This window comes from Mirounga angustirostris, unplaced genomic scaffold (genome assembly GCF_029215605.1).
Source record: "Mirounga angustirostris isolate CCGP_5_RB_7025 unplaced genomic scaffold, mMirAng1.0.hap1 SCAF_3, whole genome shotgun sequence".
Taxonomy (NCBI): domain Eukaryota; kingdom Metazoa; phylum Chordata; class Mammalia; order Carnivora; family Phocidae; genus Mirounga; species Mirounga angustirostris.
Window position 1 is genome coordinate 10,821,453 of NW_026991711.1, and position 23,201 is coordinate 10,844,653.

Here is a 23,201-nt window from a genome sequence, read left to right on the forward strand (position 1 = left end):
AGAAAAAGAGGGTTATTGAGAAAATAATTGGGGAAAAGCAAATGTGTTTCATGAGAACGAAAACTATTTAAGGTGATTGATTCCCTTTAAGCGTAAGTGCTTACGGAATTAGATTAGTAATTTCTCAAAATAAATAAGGTTTTAAGTTTATCTATTACATTGGTTCATAATTCTAAAGGGCAACTAACTTTAGTCCCAGTTCGCTTATACACGTGCAATAGTATTTTTTAAAATATTTTATTGATTTATTTGAGAGAGAGACCACGCACGTGTGGGGGAGGGCAGAGCATGAGCAGGGGGACGGGTTGAGAGAGAAGGAGGCTTCCCTCTGAGCAGGGACCCCTAGGCAGGGCTCGATCCCAGGACCCCAGGATCACGACCTGAGCCAAAGGCAGACGCTTAACTGACGAGCCACCAAATTTCACCTGGCTTCTTAATTGTTCTTATGTCACATGGAACACTGGACATGTTGCCTCGTTCCACAAGTGCTTTGTTGTTCAGCTTTCTTTTTGCTTGACTAACATTTGCGGTGATGTAGCTCCCCAAAATGATTTCATTTATTGCAGATTTTATAAAGTTTATAAAGTCAAGTATTATTATTCCTGGTAAGGTTGGGGGCGGCGGGGGCGGTTTTTTTCCCCATGAAAACTATATTGCACTAATATACCCACTGATCTATTCAACGCTACATGGTTTAAGGTGGGGTTAAGAGTAGGCGAATTAATAAGATCTCACAAAATGTAATCATTCTAACCTTACTCATATGGACGGGACAACTTACAAGTCTTATCCCTGCATTTGGTGTTAGTGCGATTTTATGACTTATCCTAATACTGCCAGGCTAAGCCCTAGGCCCTACTGATGACATTTCTTTGCTACTGCTGATACCTTTCCTCAACTGATGACGTGAAAGAAAGGGGGCTTTTATCACTATTTTAATGTTGAGTAGGAATTTTTTTTTAAAGGTCTGAGAATAGCCATTTCAATGACTTCTCATTTTCCAGGATCCTTACACTGGGCCTGGGATTTCTCATTATCCCATTTCTTCCTGCAAGTAACTTGTTCTTCCGAGTGGGCTTCGTGGTTGCAGAGAGAGTCCTCTACCTCCCCAGTGCTGGGTACTGCCTGCTGCTGACTTTCGGATTTGGAGCTCTCAGTAAACACACTAAGAAAAAGGTATTGGCCCAGAGTGGTGCCATTCATAACCAAGACGAATGGACGGATCTTCCTAATGACACCTACTGTATCTCTCTATTCCTAAGAAATTGATTGCTGGTGTCGTACTGGGAATCTTATTCATAAACATACTGAGGTGCATGATTCGCTGTGGCGAGTGGCGGAATGAAGAAGAGCTTTTTCGAAGCGCCCTGTCTGTGTGTCCTCTCAATGCCAAGGTATGTTGGCTGCCATGTTTCTTTAGAAAGACTTCAGTTCAACAGCTGAGTAAGAGAAATGTTTACCTTCACACAGAATCTAGCATAAGACCATGACCAAATACTTGGTTTTTTCCTTTGGTTTTATTAATGATCTTGATAAAACTTACTACAATTCCACTGGGCCAAAATAATTCAAAAGAAATCATTACAACCAGACAATGTCAGTGAAACTTCGGATTACTGAGATGAGGTTTGGCTCGTCTTCAGTTGGTCCACGCAACCGCCCTTTGAAATGGTGGCAGGGCGGTAACCACACACATCCGAGTGCGGCTGGGGGAGGGGCAGAGTCAGTCCTTTCAGAGCACACCTCGGAACCTGTGCTCGGGTCACGGGATTAAGTCCTCCGCCAATCTGTAACTTGAAGACGACACCACTTACGAATGGGCAGCGCTTTGGTTCAGGAAGTTTAAATTATGCCGTCTGGTGTTTCATAGTACACACTGCTCTCACCTGTGGTTTCTCGGCTTGCGATTCCTTTCATCAGATTAGGTAAAAATAAACGTGTAGACTTCAAAATTGGCAATGTTTTCATTGAAGCCGGCTGGTAGGAATTTGTGTCACTTGTATTCTCGATGAATCCAATCTCTTCATTTAACCCGCTGTGCCTTTTGGGGCAAAACTAAACTGTTTTGAACTTTCAGTGCCCTTATCTATAGAAGGGAGATAACGTCTGTCTCTCGGGCTTATTGTGAGGCCTTAAAGAAAGATGGCATCCAGGGACGCCTGGGTGGCTCAGTTGGTTAAGCGACTGCCTTCGGCTCAGGTCATGATCCTGGAGTCCTGGGATCGAGTCCCGCATCGGGCTCCCTGCTTGGCGGGGAGTCTGCTTCTCCCTCTGACCCTCCTCCCTCTCATTCTCTCGGTCTCAAATAAATAAATAAAATCTTTAAAAAAAAAAAAAAAAGAAAGAAAGATGGCATCCAAAGAGCCCTAATATGGTAGTTAGAACGTAGTAGGTGCTCAAGAAATGTTAGCTTTCTGGGGCTCATTTTGGTTTTGGTTTTCTTGTTAAATGGCAAGAAGAGAATTCTACTTGCTCAAAATAGGAGGCCAAGGGGTTTGGTTAGAAGAATTTTCTATTGGTATAGATTACTGCTAAATAATGATATATTCTCTCTCAGGTCATCAAAATAGGAGTTCCTAGGATGCTTCAATGTGATCCTCTAGGGGGAGAAAAAGAGCTCTCTGGAGTTCTCTCTCATTTCCATATCCTATATTTAAGAGAAAGAAGTGATTTCAGGCAAAATTATTTGAATAAATCTAATGAATAGTTGGCATCTTATTGTGATCCTGAAGTAAAGAATAGTATAAAAAGTGCTAACTCCTTGTTTGTCTTTTTCTTGGATTAAAAAAAAAAAGATCTTGTTCATGTTTTATAGTTAAGAGACTTAGATAAAAGAGTGAATTACTTCAAGCTTTGATTCTTAATTTGATTTGCTGACGTATCCATTTATTTTATGCTACTAAAAATAAATTGCCTGTGATTTAATTTCATAAATGTTAATAGATCTGCTTTATTTTTGCTTTTCTGTTTGAATAGCAGTAATTATCCCTTCTATTTATATAGTGCTTTCCCACAAGGAACTCCGATTTCTTTGTAGAGGCTCTATAATTAATCTCTATTATCCTCCCTCTAAGGTTTTGAGAGAGAGGGTTTTCTTTATTTTTCCAAATGGGAGAAACTGAGGCATAGAAGGATGGAACTGATATTATCTAGATGAGTAATTCCGGTGGTAGGTAGAGACCTGGTATGATGTGCTGCCCAGTAAGTGAGGGGGAGGGGTGACATATGTGATGTTTGAGCCTATAGGTCTGCCTTAGGAAGTGATTTCTTATGTTATAGGATAGAAAACACAAGGTGTGCACACATGGACACACACACAACCATATGTCTGCATGTGTAGTTTTCTTTTTTAAATGTAAGACATACATGGGACGCCTGGGTGGCTCAATTGGTTAAGCGTCCAACTCTTGGTTTCGACTCAGGTCATGATCTCGCGGCCCTGGGATGGAGCCCTGCATTGGGTTCTGTGCTCTGTAGGGAGTCTGCTTCAGATTCTCTCTCCCTCTCCCTCCCACTCACTCTCTCTCTCTCCCAGATAAATAAATAAAGTCTTTAAAAAAAAATTTAAGACATACATACAAGACCTCATCTTCAAAATGGACCCAGTGGTGATAGTCCTTTCTAAGAATCTTTTTCAGTGTTACCTATGAGCAAGATAGAATCTTGGGGTTTTTTGTTTTTGTTTTTGTTTGTTTGTTTTCCTTTCCAATATAAATTGCAGTATAATTAAATCATCTTTACTTCCTTTTTTTCTTCTTCTTGGAAAAAAGCAAGGCTCATTTCAGGGAAGAGACCTCATTTAGGAAGACACTGGTCTCATTCAGCTCTGTTGCAGGAAATACATTTTCTGTATTGGCTTCCACTTTATATTCATTGACTACTAAGTAAGTATTTGGCACCTGGCTCTAGATTAGGCTCAGATTTACAGCTGAGACTCATCTTTTTCAAAAGATTATGGTGCCAGTGCCCGGTCAACGGTGGGATCACCCACACTGCCTTGCAGATGGTGGGCACTCAGTATTAGTGATGGAACTGAGCAGCGTGGAAATTAAATTCCTTTAGCCTACAGTGGATGAGATACCAAGTATTTAATTATATTTACAGTCACTTTTCATTGTTAAAGCTTAAAGTATGTGCCACTTTGGATCAACTCTGAGATAACAATTCTAAGTTCTTTTAACAAGGAAGAGGATCAAATACCCCAATGAGGTATTTCGTTAAGGATGAGCCAGAATGGTTTATAAGATTATTTTTGTGTGTAAAACATTTTAACATCAAATGGGAGCAGAGAATTTTTTATTTTTATTTTTTTGCGAGAGAGAGAATGAGAGAGCACATGAGAGGGGGGAGGGTCAGAGGCAGAAGCAGGCTCCCCGCCGAGCCGGGAGCCCGATGCGGGACTCGATCCCGGGACTCCAGGATCATGACCTGAGCTGAAGGCAGTCACTTAACCAACTGAGCCACGCAGGCGCCCGGGAGCAGAGAATTTGAAACAAACCGGCTTTAGCTCTGGTGCTAACGCACCTTCCATTGTTGACGTCCGTGCCATGGGGCTACAATGGTGGTCGTTTTGTCTGCAGTGTCTGTGCTGGTTTGATGCCTCAGCATATGAATCACAAAGGCTAGAGGGAAAGTTCAAGAATAAACAGGGTTTTTCAGTCTCTTCCATTGTATGGGAACAAAATCATTCATTCTTTAAATGCTGTTATAAGGGAACTTACGAGGGTTTATGAGGGTTTGGGGGTTGGTTTGTTTACAATGGGTTATCTAGACAGCTGTTTTCCATTCAGATACTTCCCTCCCTATAACCCATAGGATGAGGCCGGCCTCTGGGTGAGCCTGTTTATCTCGGTTCTTAATTACGGACAGCTTGCCTTCTAGGGCTGTATCAGATCTGTAACGGGTTCCATGGAAATAAGCACAGTCTCAACCCCCGGAGGGCTCCGTCTTTCTCCCTGATCTGGTTGCTGCCCTTCTGGGCGTCTAACAGAACACCGTGTCTACTGCAGAGGGCAGTTGATCTCTTTGTCTGAGCTTTTTATTGAGAAAACAGAATTTGCCCATAAAAAAGGGTGGCAGAGGCTGGAGTCATGTGTTGAGCAGAAGCTGAATTTGTATTCTGGGGACCACAAGCGCATCGCTCACCAGTTGGATTCTCCAGTTTGGGTTCTTCTGTGCGCGGCACGGGAGGTGAGATGGCACACCCAGACTGGGGCTGGGGGAGGCACCAAATGAAACCGTCCAGAGCACATTTTGCAGAGCATGTGCTGTACCCGTGGCATTCGCTGTAATCCGAAGATGCGGATGCCTAGGAAGGGACGATAATATGGTTCGGGAAGTTTAAAGTACACTCTGTGCCGCTCAGTACTATACATTTCTATCCCCTGCTTGTGATTCCTTTTGTCGGATTAGATAAAAATAAATGTGTAGACTTTAAAATTGGCAGTTAAATCTCTGGTACCTGTGTGCTTAAAAGAATGTCGCACTGTTCCCTGTATGTTCCCAAAAATACTAGTATTTTTGAAGACAAGCTGTAACTCTAGGTGAAGATCGATAAGGCAGGAGGTGGTTATATTTTCAGAAGGGTTTCTGAAGTATACGATGTAATGCTACTTGAAATGTGCTTAAACCATTACCATAGTTCATGATATATTAACTGGGGGCTTAGATGAGAGACATTTATCTTCTCACAGTTCTGGAGGCCAGAAGTCCAAGATCAAGGTGTCAGCAGGGTTGGCTTCTCCTGAGGCCTGCAGATGGCCGCCTCCTCACGGTGTCCTCACCTGATGTGTCCTCTGTGCACGGGCAACCTTGGTGTCTCTCTCTGTGTGCAGAGCTCCTCTTCTTACAAGGACACCGGTCAGATAGGATCAGGGCCCACCCCGATGGCCTCAGGTTAGCTTAATTTCCTCTTTAAAGGTCCTGTCTCCAAATACAGTCACATTCTGAGGTGCTGGGGGTCAGGACATCAGCAGATGAATTTCGGGGGTGGGGGTACAATTCAGCCATTAACATGCAACAAAGAACATTATTTACTTGAAGAAAAATAACAGATGGCGTGAATGAGTGGGTCTAGAAATCACCTCAAGCAACCGGCCCCATCCTCAGCCAGCGCCCTCGGATATGGGTGTGATATAGTGAGAAAAACACAGGTTTTGGAGCCTGGCTTCGAATGCAGCACCACCCCCTTTGGGTGAGATGCTTAATGATACTGCAGCTGTCCCCCAACTCGGGAGGGTGGGTGATAGTAGCCACGGGACAGGGCCGCCATGCAGAGAAGTCATATACGTATATGGTGCTGGCCCCACCCAGGCTCATGGCAACCCTCGGCACTCGCCAGCCACCAGGATTACTGTTATCAGGAGCTACGCTGAACACACCCGATTTGAATACATTTCTGTGAGATCATCTCGTCTGAGATTACGATTGGCCTAAGCATCGTAAGCCTCTAAAAAGAAGCCTCATAAATACTTCTGATGATAGTCCTTGTGATTCTACAGTTCTGCCCCGGGGTCATTTTGGGTCCCAGCCCCTTTCCTTGTAACTTTTTCTGAGCCCATGTACAGTTGAGAAAATGCCCATAGGTCGACCTCCCTGGTGCCCTCAGGTGAAGCTGACCTGAGAATTTCTGGTAGCTTTGCAACTATGAGTCCAGTTTCTTCTAGTCAACTTTACCATCCTCTTCAATCATTAAAAATGCTCTCCTTGTTCTCTCTTCCTCTCTTCTTGACATGGAGGCAAAATTCTCATAACATAAAGTTAACCATTCTAGGTCTTCAAAAAATTAAACATATAATTACCACATGACCCAGCAATTCCACTTCTGGATAGATACCCCAAAGAATTGAAAGCAGGATTTCAAAGAGATGTGTGAACACTCACGTTCATAGCAGCATTGTTCACAGTAGCCAAACGGTGGAAGCACCGAAGCGTCTGTCCATCGACAGATGAATGGATGAACGAAATGTAGTATAAGCATGCAGTGGAATATTACTCAGCCTTGAAAAGGAAGGAGATTCTGGCTCCTGCTACAACGTGCATGAACCTTGAGGACATTATGCTAGGTGAAACAAGCCAGTCACAAAAAGACAAACACTGTGTGCTTACACTTCTGTAAGGTATCTAGCGTCATCAAATGCATAGAAACAGAAAGTAAAATGGTAGCTGCCAGATGCAGGGAGAAGGGGAAAGGGAGAGTTACTGTGGAATGGGTACAGACTTTCAAATATGCAAGATGAGGAGAGTTCTGGAGGTTGGTTGCACAACAGTGTGAATGCACTCAACCCTACTGAACTATAATCACCCAAAACTAATGAAACATTGTGTGCTCAAATAAAAACAATGTTCTTAACGGTTAAAATGGTAACTTTATTTTACCACAACTAAAAATTGATTTTCAGAATAAAATGATCATTATTAAATACCTTTTTAAATTAACTATTTTAAAGAGAACAAGTCAGTGACACGTAGAGCGTTCACAATGTGGCCAGACCCGCACTTCTCTCTAGTTCTGGAACATTTTATCACCTGGTTCTTTTTCTTTTGCTACATTATCCCCTGGTGGTTTCTCCAGCTGATAGTTTGATTAGCGAGGTTGAAACAAGAAAGTCTTACAGGATCTTTTCCTCCCCTGGCTGGCTTGCTCTGCATGATCCCAGGACCCGTGGCTGTACCGCCTCAGCCTCCTGCCACGTTGGCATCCCCAGCCTGCTCCTCTCCTGAGCTCAGGTGGCCACCTTGGTCTCTCTACTTGGGTTCTCCAAGGATGTCAAAATCAGCCTGATGCATATCCCCCCAAGCAAGCCCAGCCAACCTGTCGTATCTCCCTGCAAAGCCATCACATCCATTCAGTTCTGGAAGTTAGAAACCTCGAGTTCATTCTTGACATGCTTCCCCACTCTTATCAATCCATCAGCAATTTCTGTGCTTTTTGCTTCCACAGTGTTCTTCCAGTTCTTCTGCTCGTTCACCACTACCCTCGTTCAGTCTGCTGTCCTCCCTTCCCTGCTGGGCCTGCAGCCTCAGGCTGTCCCTGGACCCCTGACATCTGCTTCTTCCCCACTCACATTTCCCACAGTGTGACTAACTTTTTTTTTTTTTTAAGATTTTATTTATTTATTTGAGAGAGAGAATGAGAGAGAGAGCATGAGAGGGGTGAGGGTCAGCAGGAGAAGCAGACTCCCTGCCAAGCAGGGAGCCCGATGCGGGACTCGATCCCAGGACTCCAGGATCATGACCTGAGCCGAAGGCAGTTGCTTAACCAACTGAGCCACCCAGGCGCCCCCGCAGTGTGACTAACTTGTTACAACTCTGATTATGACTTTTGGCCATCCTCCTACGCCTGGCTTTTGTTATAGGTTGAATTGTGCCCCCAAAAAGGACATGTTCAGATCCTCACCCCTGGTACTTATGAATGGGGGCCTTGGTACAGGGTGGGCCCTTAATCCGATATGACTGGTATCCTTATAAAGAGAGACACAGACACACAGGGAGAAGGCGATGTGAAGACAGGCAGAGATTGGAGCCAAACAGCTGTAAGCCAAGGATCGCTGGTGACCATCAGAAGACAGGAGAGAAGCTTTCTCCCTCAGAACCTCCAGTAGAAACCAACCTTGCTGCTCCTTAATCTTTGCCTCCAGAACTGTGAGGAAATATGTTTCTGTTGTCTTAGCCACACACACACATCCCTCCCCCTAGCTTGTGGTATTTTGTTATGGCGGCCCTAGGAAACTCACACACTTACAGACCTTGTGCTGGCCTTTTCTGCTTTTGGCAAAGACCAAACCAGACCTGTCACCGCTTGGGGTTCCCTGTGTAGCATGCTCCCCACACCCTCTGGCCTGCTCTCCCTTGCCCTCTGCATTCCAGTGATATTGGGCATCTTGTAGTCGCTCAAGCAAACACACTGGGCTTCCTCCAGCCCTAGAGCCTGCCCATTGCCCACTCTGCCCGGCATGCTTACTCCAGCCCCTTTAACTAGTGACCCCCTGCAGATCTCCACTGGAGGGAGGGCCCTTCCTCAGGACAGCCCTCCCCCTGCCTGGACCAGGTGCCATCCTGGGGACCCACCGTCCTCCACAGCCCGGGGTGCCTTCTAGTGACACACTTTCCAACAGGGTCATTGGACTCACAGCCGGGGCTTCAGGAGCCAGGGGTCCGACAGGTTTGCTGGCCACGGTGTCTCTAACTTCCAGCAGTGCCAGGGCTGAAGGAATGAGGGAGGGAGAATTTCATTAGCATAAACTAGAATGTTTGCAATGCTACAGAAGAAAGGTGTCCTGTAAGAAAGGGCTGTAGTTGTTAAAATGCAGAATCCTCATTGCTCCCTCTCACAGCCATGTGTGGTTGGATTTTGCATCTCAGCCCTAATGGGGCAGGAGGGGAGCTGAGGGTTTAGCACTAATCCCACTTTGTATATGTGCTGCCGAAGCGAGCACGCACTAATCCCACTTTGTAATTTTCAAGGTTTCTTTAGGTAAATATCTTTTTGTTGTACCTAAGTGATATCATCTGCTTGTTGCACCCTGTCCTTCCCATCTTTTCTTACAGGATGGGGGATTAAAGCATGACCCTGGCCTGCCCTCTGTAGGGATTTAGCCAAAGTTCTAGTGGCGTGGGTTATTTGTTTTATTTTGTTTTTTACCTTTCGCTCTTATTTTCCATGAGAAGCTGCGATATGTATCCCTGCTCCGAACAAAGAAGCCTATCAGCTGATGGCCAAGTTTGTCTCTGTATTTTCAGGTTCACTACAATGTTGGCAAGAACCTGGCCGATAAAGGCAATCAGACAGCCGCCATCAGATATTACCGGGAAGCTGTGAGGTACTGCAAGCGTCTTGTCTCATTCATATCCATGTCTTGTTTTAACTGTCGAGGATTAAAAAAAAGACCCCAACTTTAAGATATCTTTGCCAATTCCTGACAGTTTAGTGAAGGCCACTGAGCGTTAACAGACGGTTTGGTTTCTCTCTCCGCTTGCAGACTAAATCCCAAGTATGTTCATGCCATGAATAATCTTGGAAACATCTTAAAAGAGAGGAATGAGCTACAGGAAGCGGAAGAGCTGCTCTCATTAGCTGTACAAATACAGTAAGCATGGGTTTGTAGAATTACGCCAGTGGCAAAGAGAGGAGCTCCGGCATTCTGGGGTTTGAGCCTTTCTTCTCCTTGTTTCTCTTTTTAAAAAATGCTCTTCCAGGCCAGACTTTGCTGCTGCGTGGATGAATTTAGGCATAGTTCAGAACAGCCTGAAACGGTTTGAAGCTGCTGAGCAGAGTTACCGGACAGCAATCAAACACAGAAGGAAGTACCCAGATTGTTACTACAACCTCGGGCGGCTGGTAAGTGTAAAGTGTCCAGAGGCTGCAGAAGAAAAGCTTGGTTTTTCCCTTTTTATAATAAAATGGTAGAAGCACCACTCACGCTAGCACCCTGCACCTTGTAAAGTTCTTTCGCATATGCTCCTCGCTTGAAGGTAGCTGTTTGATTTCCTCGTCTGTAACTTTCTAAGCTCCAAGTAGAGAGCAGTTCAACTTGAATTAGCCAAGTGTAAGTTCTCTCCAAGGCCACAGGTTAAACCAAGGAATAAATTCGAATTTTTTAAGTCCCTTGTGCTCTGTAAAACAGTACTCTGAGGGTCACTTCCTGATAAACATCAGTTTCTCTGTTTCAAAAACACGAATAAAAGCTGAGATAAAAAAACAAATCCATAATATGGTTTCTGAGCTTCCATCTTCCTCCTCCAAAGACCGCTCCCTGCATCTCCAGACGTTCGTACTAACTGTTCTTTCTGTAACAGAAGGCTCGGGGGGATTTATTTGAAACCGTTTTGAGATTGTCCAATGGAAATAGGAAAGAGTGTGTTCCATAGTGACTTTCTTTTCTTAGTTACTGACTAAAGATCTAATTGCTCTTGATTTTCCTTTCTTACACTTTATTTCTTTATTCAAATAAATATTGCAACAGTAGTTAATACAATAAGTTCAGTAATCTTAAAATGTGAAAGCATGTATTGGTAAATGGTGGTGACATGGATTCTGTCATTGCTTCTGAAAAACCTCCATGAGGATGCACAGCTCAATCCTTATAGCTCTGGATTTTCTTTTCTTTTCTTTTTTTTTTTTATTTATTTGAGACAGAGAGAATGAGAGAGACAGAGAGCAAGCACACGAGAGGGGGGAGGGTCAGAGGGAGAAGCAGGCTCCCTGCCGAGCAGGGAGCCCGATGCGGGACTCGATCCCGGGACTCCAGGATTATGACCTGAGCCGAAGGCAGTCGCTTAACCAACTGAGCCACCCAGGCGCCCCAGCTCTGGATTTTCTTAATGAAGAAAAGAACCAGCCACACAATGATGTGAGGTGATGGAGGCGTTAGAACTAACCTTATTGTGATATATACACAGGTATCACATCATCACGTTGTACACTTTAAACTTATGAAGGTTCTACGCCAATTATATCTCTGTAAGGCTGGGGGAAAACAGACTTATCCACAAACAGCAAAATTCCTTAAATAAGAATGATTATATTCTCCCTTGAGTTAAGCCTTTAATTTGGTTTCAAGAAACTAACTACATAGGTTCCTAATATATTCAGTTTGATTAAATGAAATTGTTAAGGGGAAAAGGTTTTGCTCATTTAGCCACACTATATGTGGAATACACATATAGTGATGTGACTTTTTTTTTTTTTAAAGATTTTATTTATTTATTTGAGAGAGAGAATGAGAGACAGAGAGCATGAGAGGGAGGAGGGTCAGAGGGAGAAGCGGACTCTCCACCGAGCAGGGAGCCCGATGTGGGACTCGATCCCGGGACTCCAGGATCATGACCTGAGCCGAAGGCAGTCACTTAACCAATTGAGCCACCCAGGCGCCCATGATGTGACTTTTAAAAGAAGTTTAAGATATAATTTTTCAGATTTCATCCAGCCTAGCCTCACAGGTACGATGACATCAAAGTTGTTTTAAAGAGATGCCTGTTTATCCTCACTTTAAGGGTCTGGAGACTTCTTGGTTTTATGGAGTCCTTGTGTTATCAAAACCAGTGGTTCCCCAAACTGGTTGAATATCCAAGTCCTCCCACCCCATCTTAGATTTATGGAATTATAGGCCCCATAGATGATCTGTATTTACAAAACAAACCAACAAAATTCTCCAGTCATTCCAATACCCTGTTGTTGGCCCTGCATTTGGGAAGCAGATCTATCTGAGCACTGAGAAGACAGACTGACCAGCTCAGAGCAGAAGAGACTGTTTGAGGAAGGCAGCCTAGAAAACATGAGTTGCTTTAAGGATTATTGAAAATCCAAGCTTCAGTTCTTAGCATGATGGGAATGTGTTTGGTCTAAACTTCTTTGTTTCTGGATTGGGTAGCAGTGATATTGCATGTTGTGGAGGCAGAATTTTATGAATGGAGGAAACTAAGTGACAGGAACGTGTGGCTAATGATGGTGAAATTTTACTTCTCCCACTATGCATATGTCCCTTTAAATGAGCAGGTACTGCATGTGTTATAAATTTTAAAGTGAAGTGGCTTTGTGTTTATTATTCAAAGAATAGAAAACGTGTTTCACGTATGATGTATCCTGGGAAGATACTGTCTCTATATGCATGCTCTAGTGTGGAAAAGAGGAATTGTTTCTCCCTGGACTTGGAGGAAGGTGGCAGTAATATGACTGAATCCATGTAACAGCAAGATGTTTAAACAAGGAAAATTGATAGCAGGCAATTCCTGTTGTCCCACATAACTTTCTCTAGAGCCACTTGGCCTTTCCCACATTTCTGTTTCTTTTTACATTTTATAATTCTGTGCCTTACGATCTAGTTACATACATGGATGTTGAAACAGCTTTCTCTGTGAAACCTGAAGATTCAAGGAGAGCTTAAATTATTCTAGTGAGAAGCTGTTGAAGGCAGATTAAAAAAAACTTTCCTCTACCCTCTTACGTTCTGTCTTTGGGGCCCTGCAACTTAGACTGACTACAGACAGATTAACAAGAGAAAAAAAAAAGAGTTTATCCAGACATGCATTGTGCGTACACATGGGAAAAACTCAGTGATGAGTAACTCAAAGAGGTGGTTAGAACTTGGGCTTATATAGCATCTTAACAAAGAACAATAACTTCGTAGAGAAGTGACAAGAGAAAGGAAGAGGTTTTAGGCTTCTAAGGGTGGCACATTGTCAGAAGGTAAATACGGGTGGAAACTAACGAAGGTTTGTGTGGGTCCTTCTTCATGGCCATAAAACGTCCCCAGGAGAGGGGGATTTATGGCAGTCCTTATGTCTGTGTTTCTGCTTTTAGTCAGATAAGGGAAGTTCCAGGAAGGCTTCTTTCTGCATCTGTCAAATCTCAAATGTCTTTAGTGCAATAATCCTTACATCTGAGTGGTATATTTGGGATGGCATATTTTGATCCTCTGTATTGTTCTCTGTGGGGATGAGGGTGAGAAGACAGTAAAACCTCACCATAATGATACAAGTAGAGACCAAAAACTTCAATCACATACAAGGCAGGGTGGATCCTTGCAAAGTCAATGAAGTGAAAATGGGGGATGGGAGCAAATTGGGTATTATCTGAACACTTGCAGGGATGACTGTTTCTATTTACTGTGTCTAGTACACTAAGACTTGCACGACATTATAGTTGATATCCATATGAATTCTTCCATTTTTTCTTCTGTTCTGGAGGTAGTTTTTTAGATTACTGTTTGCAGAATGTATCTGCCTACAGTCTTCCAGGTTACACTTAAGGCTCTAATACTTGGCAGTATTTTTCCTTCCCCTAGTAACTGCCTATCACTGCAGTTCCTTGGGGTTTGGAAAATAGAGAATTTATGCTAAATAAGCCCTTTGTAAGAGTTGGATCCAAAGAAAAGAAAACAGACTGTAAAAGTCAGGATTTTATCCATGTGCTCCAGTCCTTGGAATTCATTCCCACATTCATGTAGAGGATCATCTGTAGTATTAAGTATATTAGACTTTGTAGCACTCTTTGTGTATATTGTTTACTAATTATGCTACCATGAAATGATCTTCCTGTGTTCCCTTCTGCCAACTGTTCTTATTTAAAGATTTTGCTCTCCATTGTTGTTTAATTATCCAGCTTTTGCCTGCCTGACAGCTTAAAAGCACTGAGAGCTTAATCTTTAACAGCTCAACCAACACATTTATATATTGGTGAATAAGATGAACTTAGTAACATAAATTTTTCTTTTTAAAAATCCTCCTTAGTCACTCTTTAGTAATGAGAGACAGAAATGTGCTTTGAATTCTGCGCCCTTATAAGAAGGGAATATAATGCAGTTTCCTTGTGAAATAGAAAATTGGGAAAAGCTGGATTATTTGCGACATGTTACCATTAGAGAATTTCAGTAATAGTGACTGGAGATATTAACTAGAGACGATTCATTATGCAATGACTGATCGTATCAGTTAGGAGCCATTCAGGAAAACAGAAACCATGCCAATTATTGTATTGTATTTAGTTTGTTTGTTTGTTTGTTTGTTTATAGTAATCTCTATACCCAGCCTGGGGCTCAAACTTACAACCCCAAGATCAGGGGTCGCATGCTCTTTGGACTGAGGCATCCAGGTGCCCCCATGCTAAGTATTTTAAATAGAGAAGATTCTATGTAGGGAATTGTTTAAACAATTGTTGGAAGGCTGGATGACAGAAATGGAAAGATGATGTTAACTCTGAGAGTATAAGGAAACCCTGTAGGGTTACATGAACAAACAGGAGGAAATGGCACTACTAGAATATAAAGGGGCTGCCATGTCAGGAGCCACCATAATCTCAAGAGCTAAAATCATGAAGGAGGACCACTGCTTCCAGCCTGGCAGTGGAGGGGGAGACATAGCCCCTTCAGATGCACGGCCAAGGAGAAGGAGGGACAGTGTGAGAGTGAGGGAAAGGGCCCCTCTTGCAGCCATCTGATGTCACCCATGACTCCTGCTGGCAGAAACCTAGCAAGGAGCCAAGTAGCAAAGGACTCTGAGAAATGTGTTTTGCAGAGTACGGAAGGATGGGCATAGAGCTCATGGGTAAATAATGTGTGCATTACCTGTCCCCTGTCTGGGTGAGTAGTTCTGGCCAAATCACCATTTTTCTCTGCTTCCCTTAAAGTGCTGGTTCACTTCATATAGATGCTATAAGAAGGGGAGAGTTGAGACAAAATAAAAGTACAGTAAATTTTACCTGATTCAGTCTGTTGTTCTTCAGTAAATAGTAATAAGAAGAAGAAATAAAATATGTGAAGAATTTTGTTGTTGTGTAAATGAAGTTTTGTTGGTTTGCCTATGTATTAAGAATGTCACCACAGATTTTGTCCAACTGCCTCAAATGCATGTCACTCGCTAGAGAGACTTGACCAAGAAATCAATGGAAACTCCGATACAAGCAATTAAATATTGGTATAATTAACACCCTTAATTATTTTACTTTTTGAACTTTTCACATCATTTCCTTACTTACAGGGTGAAATATTGTGACTGGAGTTTTCTGAGTCTCATGGGAAATCTGACAACATCATCAGCAAATGGATATTCATAGGTTTTCCATAATTAAACCCTTATTTTCCTTACCTACTATGCCACCAGTTTGCTGTGGGTGGGTGGGTCATAAAGTCAAAATGTTTCTGTTGTCTAATAAAAAGACTTGCCAGTTAGGAAGGAATTGCCTTAAACTTGGATAAATTGTTATCATTTGTAGCTTTTGCAGAGGTAAAGGAACTAAGTTCATTCAAATAAGATGGGCATTTGAACTGAGTTAAAGAGGGCGAGAGGATCACCTGCTAGAAAAAACCCATCACTTTCTCCCTCGGAATGCTCTTATTAACCATGCACATTGAGAGCCCCACATTTTGTGGTGTTTTCAGTGTTAAACAATACGCCCTCTCAAAAGAAAGCAACAGATAATTCTCTCCTTCCTAAAGGAGGCAAACAGGCTTCAAATTGCCAAAGCAGGGCGCCTGGCTGGCTCAGTCCGTAGAGCACGCAACTCTTGATCTCGGGGTTGTGAGTTCAAGCTCCACGTTGGGTGTAGAGATTACTTAAAAATAAAATCTTTAAAAAAAAATCGCCAAGGGGTTTCATGTTGCCACTTAAGACTTTTCCAAGGACTTCACTAATATGTCTGACACACTCATCACTTTGTATGTAGCTTAGATGTAGGCAGGAAGAGCCTACTAAAGCATCCTTCACAAGGTGAATTTGACATATGTAGCTGTTACATTAAATATTTTATTTACCGCTTTAAATAATACCTTACCAAAGATACACTATGTGAAGTCTTTCTAGAAAAAGAGTAATGATTAGGTTTTTAATTCATGTCTCTCCAGGAGTCTTAAATATTAGTTGACGCCTAGAATCGCTAAATTATGAATTACAGTCAAGAGGTTGTAGGCTCAGGAACTAGACCACCTGATGCTCATTCCTGTTTACCATTTCTAGACACGTAACTTTGAGCAACATGTAACTTTGAGAAATTAACTTAATTTCTCTGTGCCTCCGTTGTTCCATCTGTACAATGGGGATGGTTATCTACTTCAGTGAGATATTTTGAGGATCAAATGAGTTACTGTGAAAACTTAGAAGCTCAGTAAGCACTAGTTAGGCTTTGTTTAGTTTGGGGTTTGGTTTTGGGTATGTCTTAGATGAAGCAACGACATTGGAATATTGATTTTTCAGGGCCGTGCTTTATTTTCAGTATGCAGATCTAAACCGCCACGTGGATGCCCTGAACGCGTGGAGGAATGCGACTGTGCTGAAGCCGGAACACAGTTTGGCTTGGAACAACATGATCATACTCCTCGATAACACAGGTACAGAAAGGCGCCTTGCATACATCAGAGGACAAGACGCCACAGTACCATGCCACTGGATAAGTAGGAAACAGATTATATGTGCTTTTTTTCTCTAGTGTGTATGAGTTAAAAAAAAAATTAATATGGGCTAATATTTTACATGACAAAAATTATTCTTATAGAAAATAGAGTTTCCTTTGACATATTGAAATATGTATGTTTGGGGGAAATGACACTTAGAATTAGTGCTGAGCCATAGGGGAAGATGGGCGCTAATATCTCATTTCTTCTGGAGCCTGTAATCTAGCATTGTCCGTCGTCTAGGCTGCTGGAGGTACCCAAAAGTGAACAATAATGGCTTTGGGGTTAATAAATGCAAGGTCCATGCTCTACAGTTCATGGACTCTTCTTAAAGGAGATGCCCTCAAACCTACACTCAGAGCCATGGATTCTTAGTTGAGATATAATGCTAACAGACTTGACAGTGTGGTTTCTCAGCCAGGATCTTAGCCCCATCAACTGGGAGTTACTCCGCTCCCCTACTTTTGAAAATCCAAGCATCCCATAAGAAATGATAGTTTTAATTTGGCAGAATTTCAAGCCAGTGAGCCGTCTAAGCAGTGTGGAAAAGAGATACACACTTGCTTCTCATGAAGGTATAAAATGTGTACTTCAACATGATAAATACTCAGTTATTAAAGTGTTACTATGGATACTGTTATTCTACAGACTGGCTTTCTCCAATTTAGGTGTAACTGGTATCTGGGGAAAAATTTAAATTAGGTTTTATGTGCTTTTACAGAATTTAATCAAAGGCTGTTTGTATATTATATCAGAATTGTGCTGGACTGCAGTGGTTTTGCAACTGATCGCGTCGTGTATGTGTGTTGTGTATATACGTGTATTTTGTGTGTATGTGTGGATAGGTGTATCGTGCATGTGTGTGTTGTATGTGCATATGTACGTTGTGTAGATACTCTATGTGTACATGTGTTATGCATTCTTTTTTTTTTTTTAAGATTTTATTTATTTATTTGACGGAGACACAGCGAGAGAGGGAACACAAGCAGGGGGAGTGGGAGAGGGAGAAGCAGGCTTCCTGCCGAGCAGGGAGCCTGATGCGGGGCTCAATCCCAGGACCCTGACAGATCACGAGCTGAGCCGAAGGCAGACGCCTAACGACTGAGCCACCCAGGCGCCCCATGTTACGCATTCTTCATTGATTTTCTTAAGGAGTTATTCCTAATCATTGTGTACAATGCACATTAAGCACTGTTAGACAGAATGAAATACCAGTACAATGTTAACATGTTTTCTTAAGTGTTTCTGTGTTTTCCTTGCAGGTAATTTAGCCCAAGCTGAAGCAGTTGGAAGAGAGGCACTGGAATTAATACCTAATGATCACTCTCTGATGTTCTCGTTGGCAAACGTGCTGGGGAAGTCCCAGAAATACAAGGTGTGTAAACCGGAGGCCGCGATTTCTTGCGATCAATGCCAACATCTGACAGAAGCCATAAATGTTATTTCTGCCCAGTTAAATTCAGAATTAGGCCAAAACAGTGAGAGCCGTGCACCAGTGTGACTTGGTCAATTTGCTTTCTGGAGAAGCCGCCCAAAAGATGGATTTGCAGGGTCAGACTTCATGTCCTTTCTCATCAGCGTTCATTACCGTTGCGCAAACGTGGGGAGGGGAGGAGAAGCCCCAAAGAAGAGGCAGTGACAGCTCATCCTAGCAGCTGCCCCAGCCCCCACCCTGGCGCCTGCCAGTTTCTGCACTAAAGGAACAACAGCCCATGGGGAATACAGGACTAGTGCTTGCTGCCTCCAGGTTTCTCCACATCTAGAGTTATGTCGTAGGTCATCCGCAAGGCCCTGGAAAGGCTGACCAACGGAACCACAAGATACGAGATCCGGGCTCTCTCTGACCTGGCTCCCAGGACTGGCCAGGAGTGGACTATGAATCAAAAGGGGCATGATGCCCTGTGTCCCTAAGGGGACTCAGGGTTCCTAACACCCGTGATCTCAAACTTTAAATTTATGTGTCAGAGCCAGGGAGGGAGTGTGTTAGATGCAGCTGGCCCAGATGCCTCCCCACAAGAGGTGCTGTCTCAGTTGGCAGGGTAAAGTCAGGCATGGTGCACTTTTAACTAGCATCCTGGGTTTCTAACGCAGATGTTACAGAAAACACACTTCCAGAAGCAGGACCTTAATCCTTCGTGACAGAAGGATTTTCTTTCGGAATCGAGAGCTATGTCTGATTTTGATCACATGAGGCCTAAGGAGGTGATTAATTTATGTTTGTCCCACGTATTTACTTCTCTTCTGCTCATCAGATATCATTATCAGCATAGTTTTCCACAATAACAGTAAGATATTGCATGCACGTCTCATTTTCAAATATCAGGGAGTTTAAAAAAATTAAAAATTAAAAAATTAAAATAAATATCAGGGAGTTTAATAGCTTCAGTATATGTTTTAACATTTCTAGCTTTTGCTCCAGAGGATGGTTTTTGAGGGGGTTAATTTTTATTTTTTATGGGTTTACCTGTGTAGAGCTGGGGGAAGAAGGTAAGGTTTGTGGTTTTCCCGTCTCTCGACTTCTCCAGCCTTCTCCATCAGCCTGGGACAGCTCTGGAGCGTCCAGCGACCACCGGCTACAGCTGGTCATTTTCAAGATACAGCTTATGTAACCACTGTATTGATTTTTCTATCATCCCACAGTCTATAAACTAGAATTCTATTAAGGGGACAGAACCCACGGTTCATTTGGCTTCCAGTTCACATTGTTCTTTTTTTCCCCAGATAAAGTAGAAAATACTCCATAGAGCAGAACGGAGAAGTGGGTTTCCTATTTTTCTATACATTTTGCATCCTAATTGTCTAGGCCAGGGTGCTGAGCCTAAGATAAGGAAAGAGGAGAAATTTTAAAGTCGATTTAAATTCCCTGGCCTTCCTATTCCTCAAGCTAAATGGTAGTGTTTGAAAGTCATCAGAAAGCATAGCTACTTAGAGCATAGCTACAAAGCTATACAATCCATTTGATGTGTTTTCCAATGCACCTAACACGGCAGGAGAACCTTAACACTACCTTGAAGGAGTTTCAGCTACTCTAACTTGGCACATAGACACTGACTCTGAGTTCTGGAAGTGATGTTTGCTGACATCTTGTATGTTACCCGGATGTCTTCATTCAGTCCTTTTTGGATGACATTTCCAAAATACAAGTTTTTCTCTGCCAGCTCTCTCTAAAAGGTTGTGGTTTCAGAGATGTTTGCCCAAATGCCCAGCCTGCTTCTCAGGAGTACCACAGGCCATCTCAGGACAAAGAATCTGTCTTCCTATACTTTATAAAATGTGTGATCCTAGATGTGGGAAGCCCGCTTGGAAAACTCACAGAAGGTGCAGCTAGAAGGAGCAAACGCATCCCGAACCAACAACTTCAGTGTTTCAGCTTAGTGTTTGATACTCACTAACACATGTGTGTCCCTTCGGGAACACGAATGTATACGGTATGAATAGCTACCCCGGCAGGTGTCAGCAAAGAACAGTTAGGCATCTTTATTTCCTGGTATTATGGTCGAATGGGACTATCCAGGAAGCCATGGTCCAGTAATGATAAGGTGAGAAGACACTTGGTCCTGCCTCATAGCAACCCGATTGGAAATGAGCACTATTTGGAGGAAATGCAAGTCTATACAAGAATCAGTTCACACCCATCAGGGGCATTTGGTCGTGGTCATACACAGTACTGTGACCGCTTAGATGGCAGATGGCCATCCCTCCCTCATTCTCTCTGCTTATTTTTTCCAGATGAATGGGCTACTTATGGATTGCTGAGAGGGTTGTGAGTTCTTGGGGGAGGTTAAATTGGCCCCGGCTCCTACCTTGAGAATCCTGGAAATGAGCTCATTGAGGCTGACTGAAAATAACGATTTTGTGGGTGTCCTCAATCACCCAGCCCTTTCCTGGCCATTTGACTTTGGCTTATCCTTCACTGCACCCTGAACAGAGCTACTTACTTCAAGTTGCAAAATTCCATCCCTTTCTGGGAGGCGGGTAACAGAGCTCCTTAGCATATCCACCCTCTCTCTGCTGCCCCCACTGCTTTCCACCCGCCCCCCATCTTCCCCTCACTGCTACCCTGTCACCTTTCCCTGTCGCACACTTCCCTGCCTGCCCTTCAGAACCTCTTAACAGGGTGTGGTCCCGCTGGCCTTCCCAGATGTTGCTGGGAGAAGGACACAGTGGTACACAACAAGGACATTAAAAGTTTGAAAACCGTAAGCAGCAAAACTGTGTGTGGCTTTTGCGTAGTGTAATACCTTATTTTTTATATCATTCTCCAGGAATCTGAAGCTTTATTCCTCAAAGCAATTAAAGCTCATCCAAATGCTGCAAGTTACCATGGCAATTTGGGTAAGGAAATTTTTCCATTTGGATCCTGTTGAAATTCTGTGTGAGTTGAAAGAAATGGGTGCATTTCTGTAAAATCGATATTGGAAGAATGGTTTTTTCAAGCCTAGCCTGTATTAGCCTTTATAATCTGGTTCTGAGATGTGTTTTTTTTTTTTTTTAAGAAATTAACACATTAAAAAGGTAGGTATATAATAGTCATATTTACAAATCATAATTGTATGACCAGACCAACCCCAATAATCCCCCACTCAGTTTATTCCCTTCTTATGATCTACTTTGATTTTCTTCCTTTGAAAGATCCTAGAATGTCAAACTGAGAGGTACTTTGGAAGTCTCTGGTCTAATTTACATCCTTTCCCTTCTTCCCTAGTGGGCCTTCCGTTATAACTGACCTCCTCTGTGTTCTTATATTCTCTCGTGTCTTGGCTAAACGTGCATCTACAATAATCTATGCCTTAGAATTCCTTTCTTCCATTTTTACATCTCAATAATTAAGATTTTTAGAGCGTTACAGTGTCAATGTTTAGAATGCTCCACATGTGAATATGTTTTTACCAGATCTGTTCTCTACCGACGCTGTAGCTTCTCGTTGTGAAAATCACGAAGCAGCAACAGTTGCCCTTCTGCCCATGTAAAAAGTTACTTTTACTTACAAAATCACAATAATAATCAGATGCTTTACCATCCTAATAATTAGATTTTAGTTACCCTTCTCTGGTCAGATCTTAATGTTAGAGCCCTTATTTCCAGCTAGCAACAAACAAGCTATTATTTTGCCAAAAGATGTAGGGGCATCTTTATTCAGATGCTGGACTTCTGCAGGGCTCTGAGCAGTGATGGAGCCCAGCCCTATGCAGCCTGACTTTCTGGAAATTTCCTGGCAACCTTAGTGTACTCTTCCTTTTACTTCTTTATGTAATAATGTTGTTGTAGGGAGATGGGTCATGTCTGTTGATATGCAGAATCCCAGGAGTAACTGGAGATGGTTAAACGGATAATCACCAGGGAGTGTGGTTATGATAAATAAAGTTTGTGGTACAAACAATATTATTTTAAACAATGATTTTTGAAAACTGTTTGCAGAGGTGCTGTCATTTTTTTTTTTTTTTATAAGTGGTTGGGAATACTTCAAGGTATTCAGAAGCATTTCCAATGAAATCCATCTCTTGCTGTTTCAGCTGTGCTTTATCATCGCTGGGGACATCTCAATTTGGCCAAAAAACACTATGAAATCTCTCTGCAGCTTGACCCCACTGCATCAGGAACTAAGGAGAATTATGGTCTGTTAAGAAGAAAGCTGGAACAAATGCAAAAGAAAGACGTCTGATCCTTTTTTCTTGCATTTTTTGTTTGTGTGCATGAGGCATATCATTAATATTATGTGGTTATGTTTAACCATTTAAAAGTCTTACATGTTGTTTTTTTTATTCTGTTTTTTTTTTTCTGTGAAAACAAAGACATGCAAAAAGATTACAGCACCAGCAGTATACTCTTGAAAGCTTGATGTGGTTTTTGCATTGAAATTGTATTTTTTCAGACGACTCAAATGTAAATTCTAAAATTCCAAGAATGAAATCTTTTTTAATTAAAAAAAAAAAGAAAAAAAATTCTCTGGAGCGACTTGCAGTAGGATGAAACCTGCATCTGGGGTGTGAGCCATGTTGTATAGAGACTAACACTATTGTATGTCAGTCGTGAGCAAGAAATGACAAACTGACTCCTACAATTTATATAAATATCGAATGTGTCTGTATATTAGAATTTTTATTTAATGACAAGAAAGAGTAAATTAAGATTTTTGTTTTTTTAATCTTTTTTTAAACAGTGCACTAGGAACTTCACTTGTAAGGACATATATTTATTTGTATTCTTATGTTTTGAACAGGGCAAAAAATTGAATGAAGAAAGGAAATTTTAACATCTAGTATATTTATATACTTTTTTCCCCATTGGAAGACACTCACTCCTGCAATAATTTTTGGA

General features: G+C 42.3%; 1 protein-coding gene across 2 annotated transcripts in view; it reads left to right on the forward strand.

The window, feature by feature from the left end:
* The window catches only part of TMTC4 (transmembrane O-mannosyltransferase targeting cadherins 4), a 64,526-nt gene extending 41,769 nt beyond the window's left edge, over window positions 1-22,757 (forward strand). The window contains exons 10-18 of one of the 2 annotated variants that reach the window (XM_045869664.3): window positions 1,005-1,176; window positions 1,263-1,394; window positions 9,742-9,821; window positions 9,981-10,088; window positions 10,198-10,339; window positions 16,706-16,820; window positions 18,146-18,258; window positions 21,149-21,218; window positions 22,397-22,757. In XM_045869664.3, coding sequence (XP_045725620.1) covers window positions 1,005-1,176; window positions 1,263-1,394; window positions 9,742-9,821; window positions 9,981-10,088; window positions 10,198-10,339; window positions 16,706-16,820; window positions 18,146-18,258; window positions 21,149-21,218; window positions 22,397-22,545 — 1,081 coding nt within the window. In that variant the 3' untranslated portion in view covers window positions 22,546-22,757. Of the gene's footprint in view, window positions 1-1,004; window positions 1,177-1,262; window positions 1,395-9,741; window positions 9,822-9,980; window positions 10,089-10,197; window positions 10,340-15,474; window positions 15,551-16,705; window positions 16,821-18,145; window positions 18,259-21,148; window positions 21,219-22,396 lie in introns of those variants that run through there. The other variant, XR_006789773.3, reaches the window with a different exon arrangement.
* The last annotated feature ends 444 nt before the right edge of the window (window positions 22,758-23,201 follow it).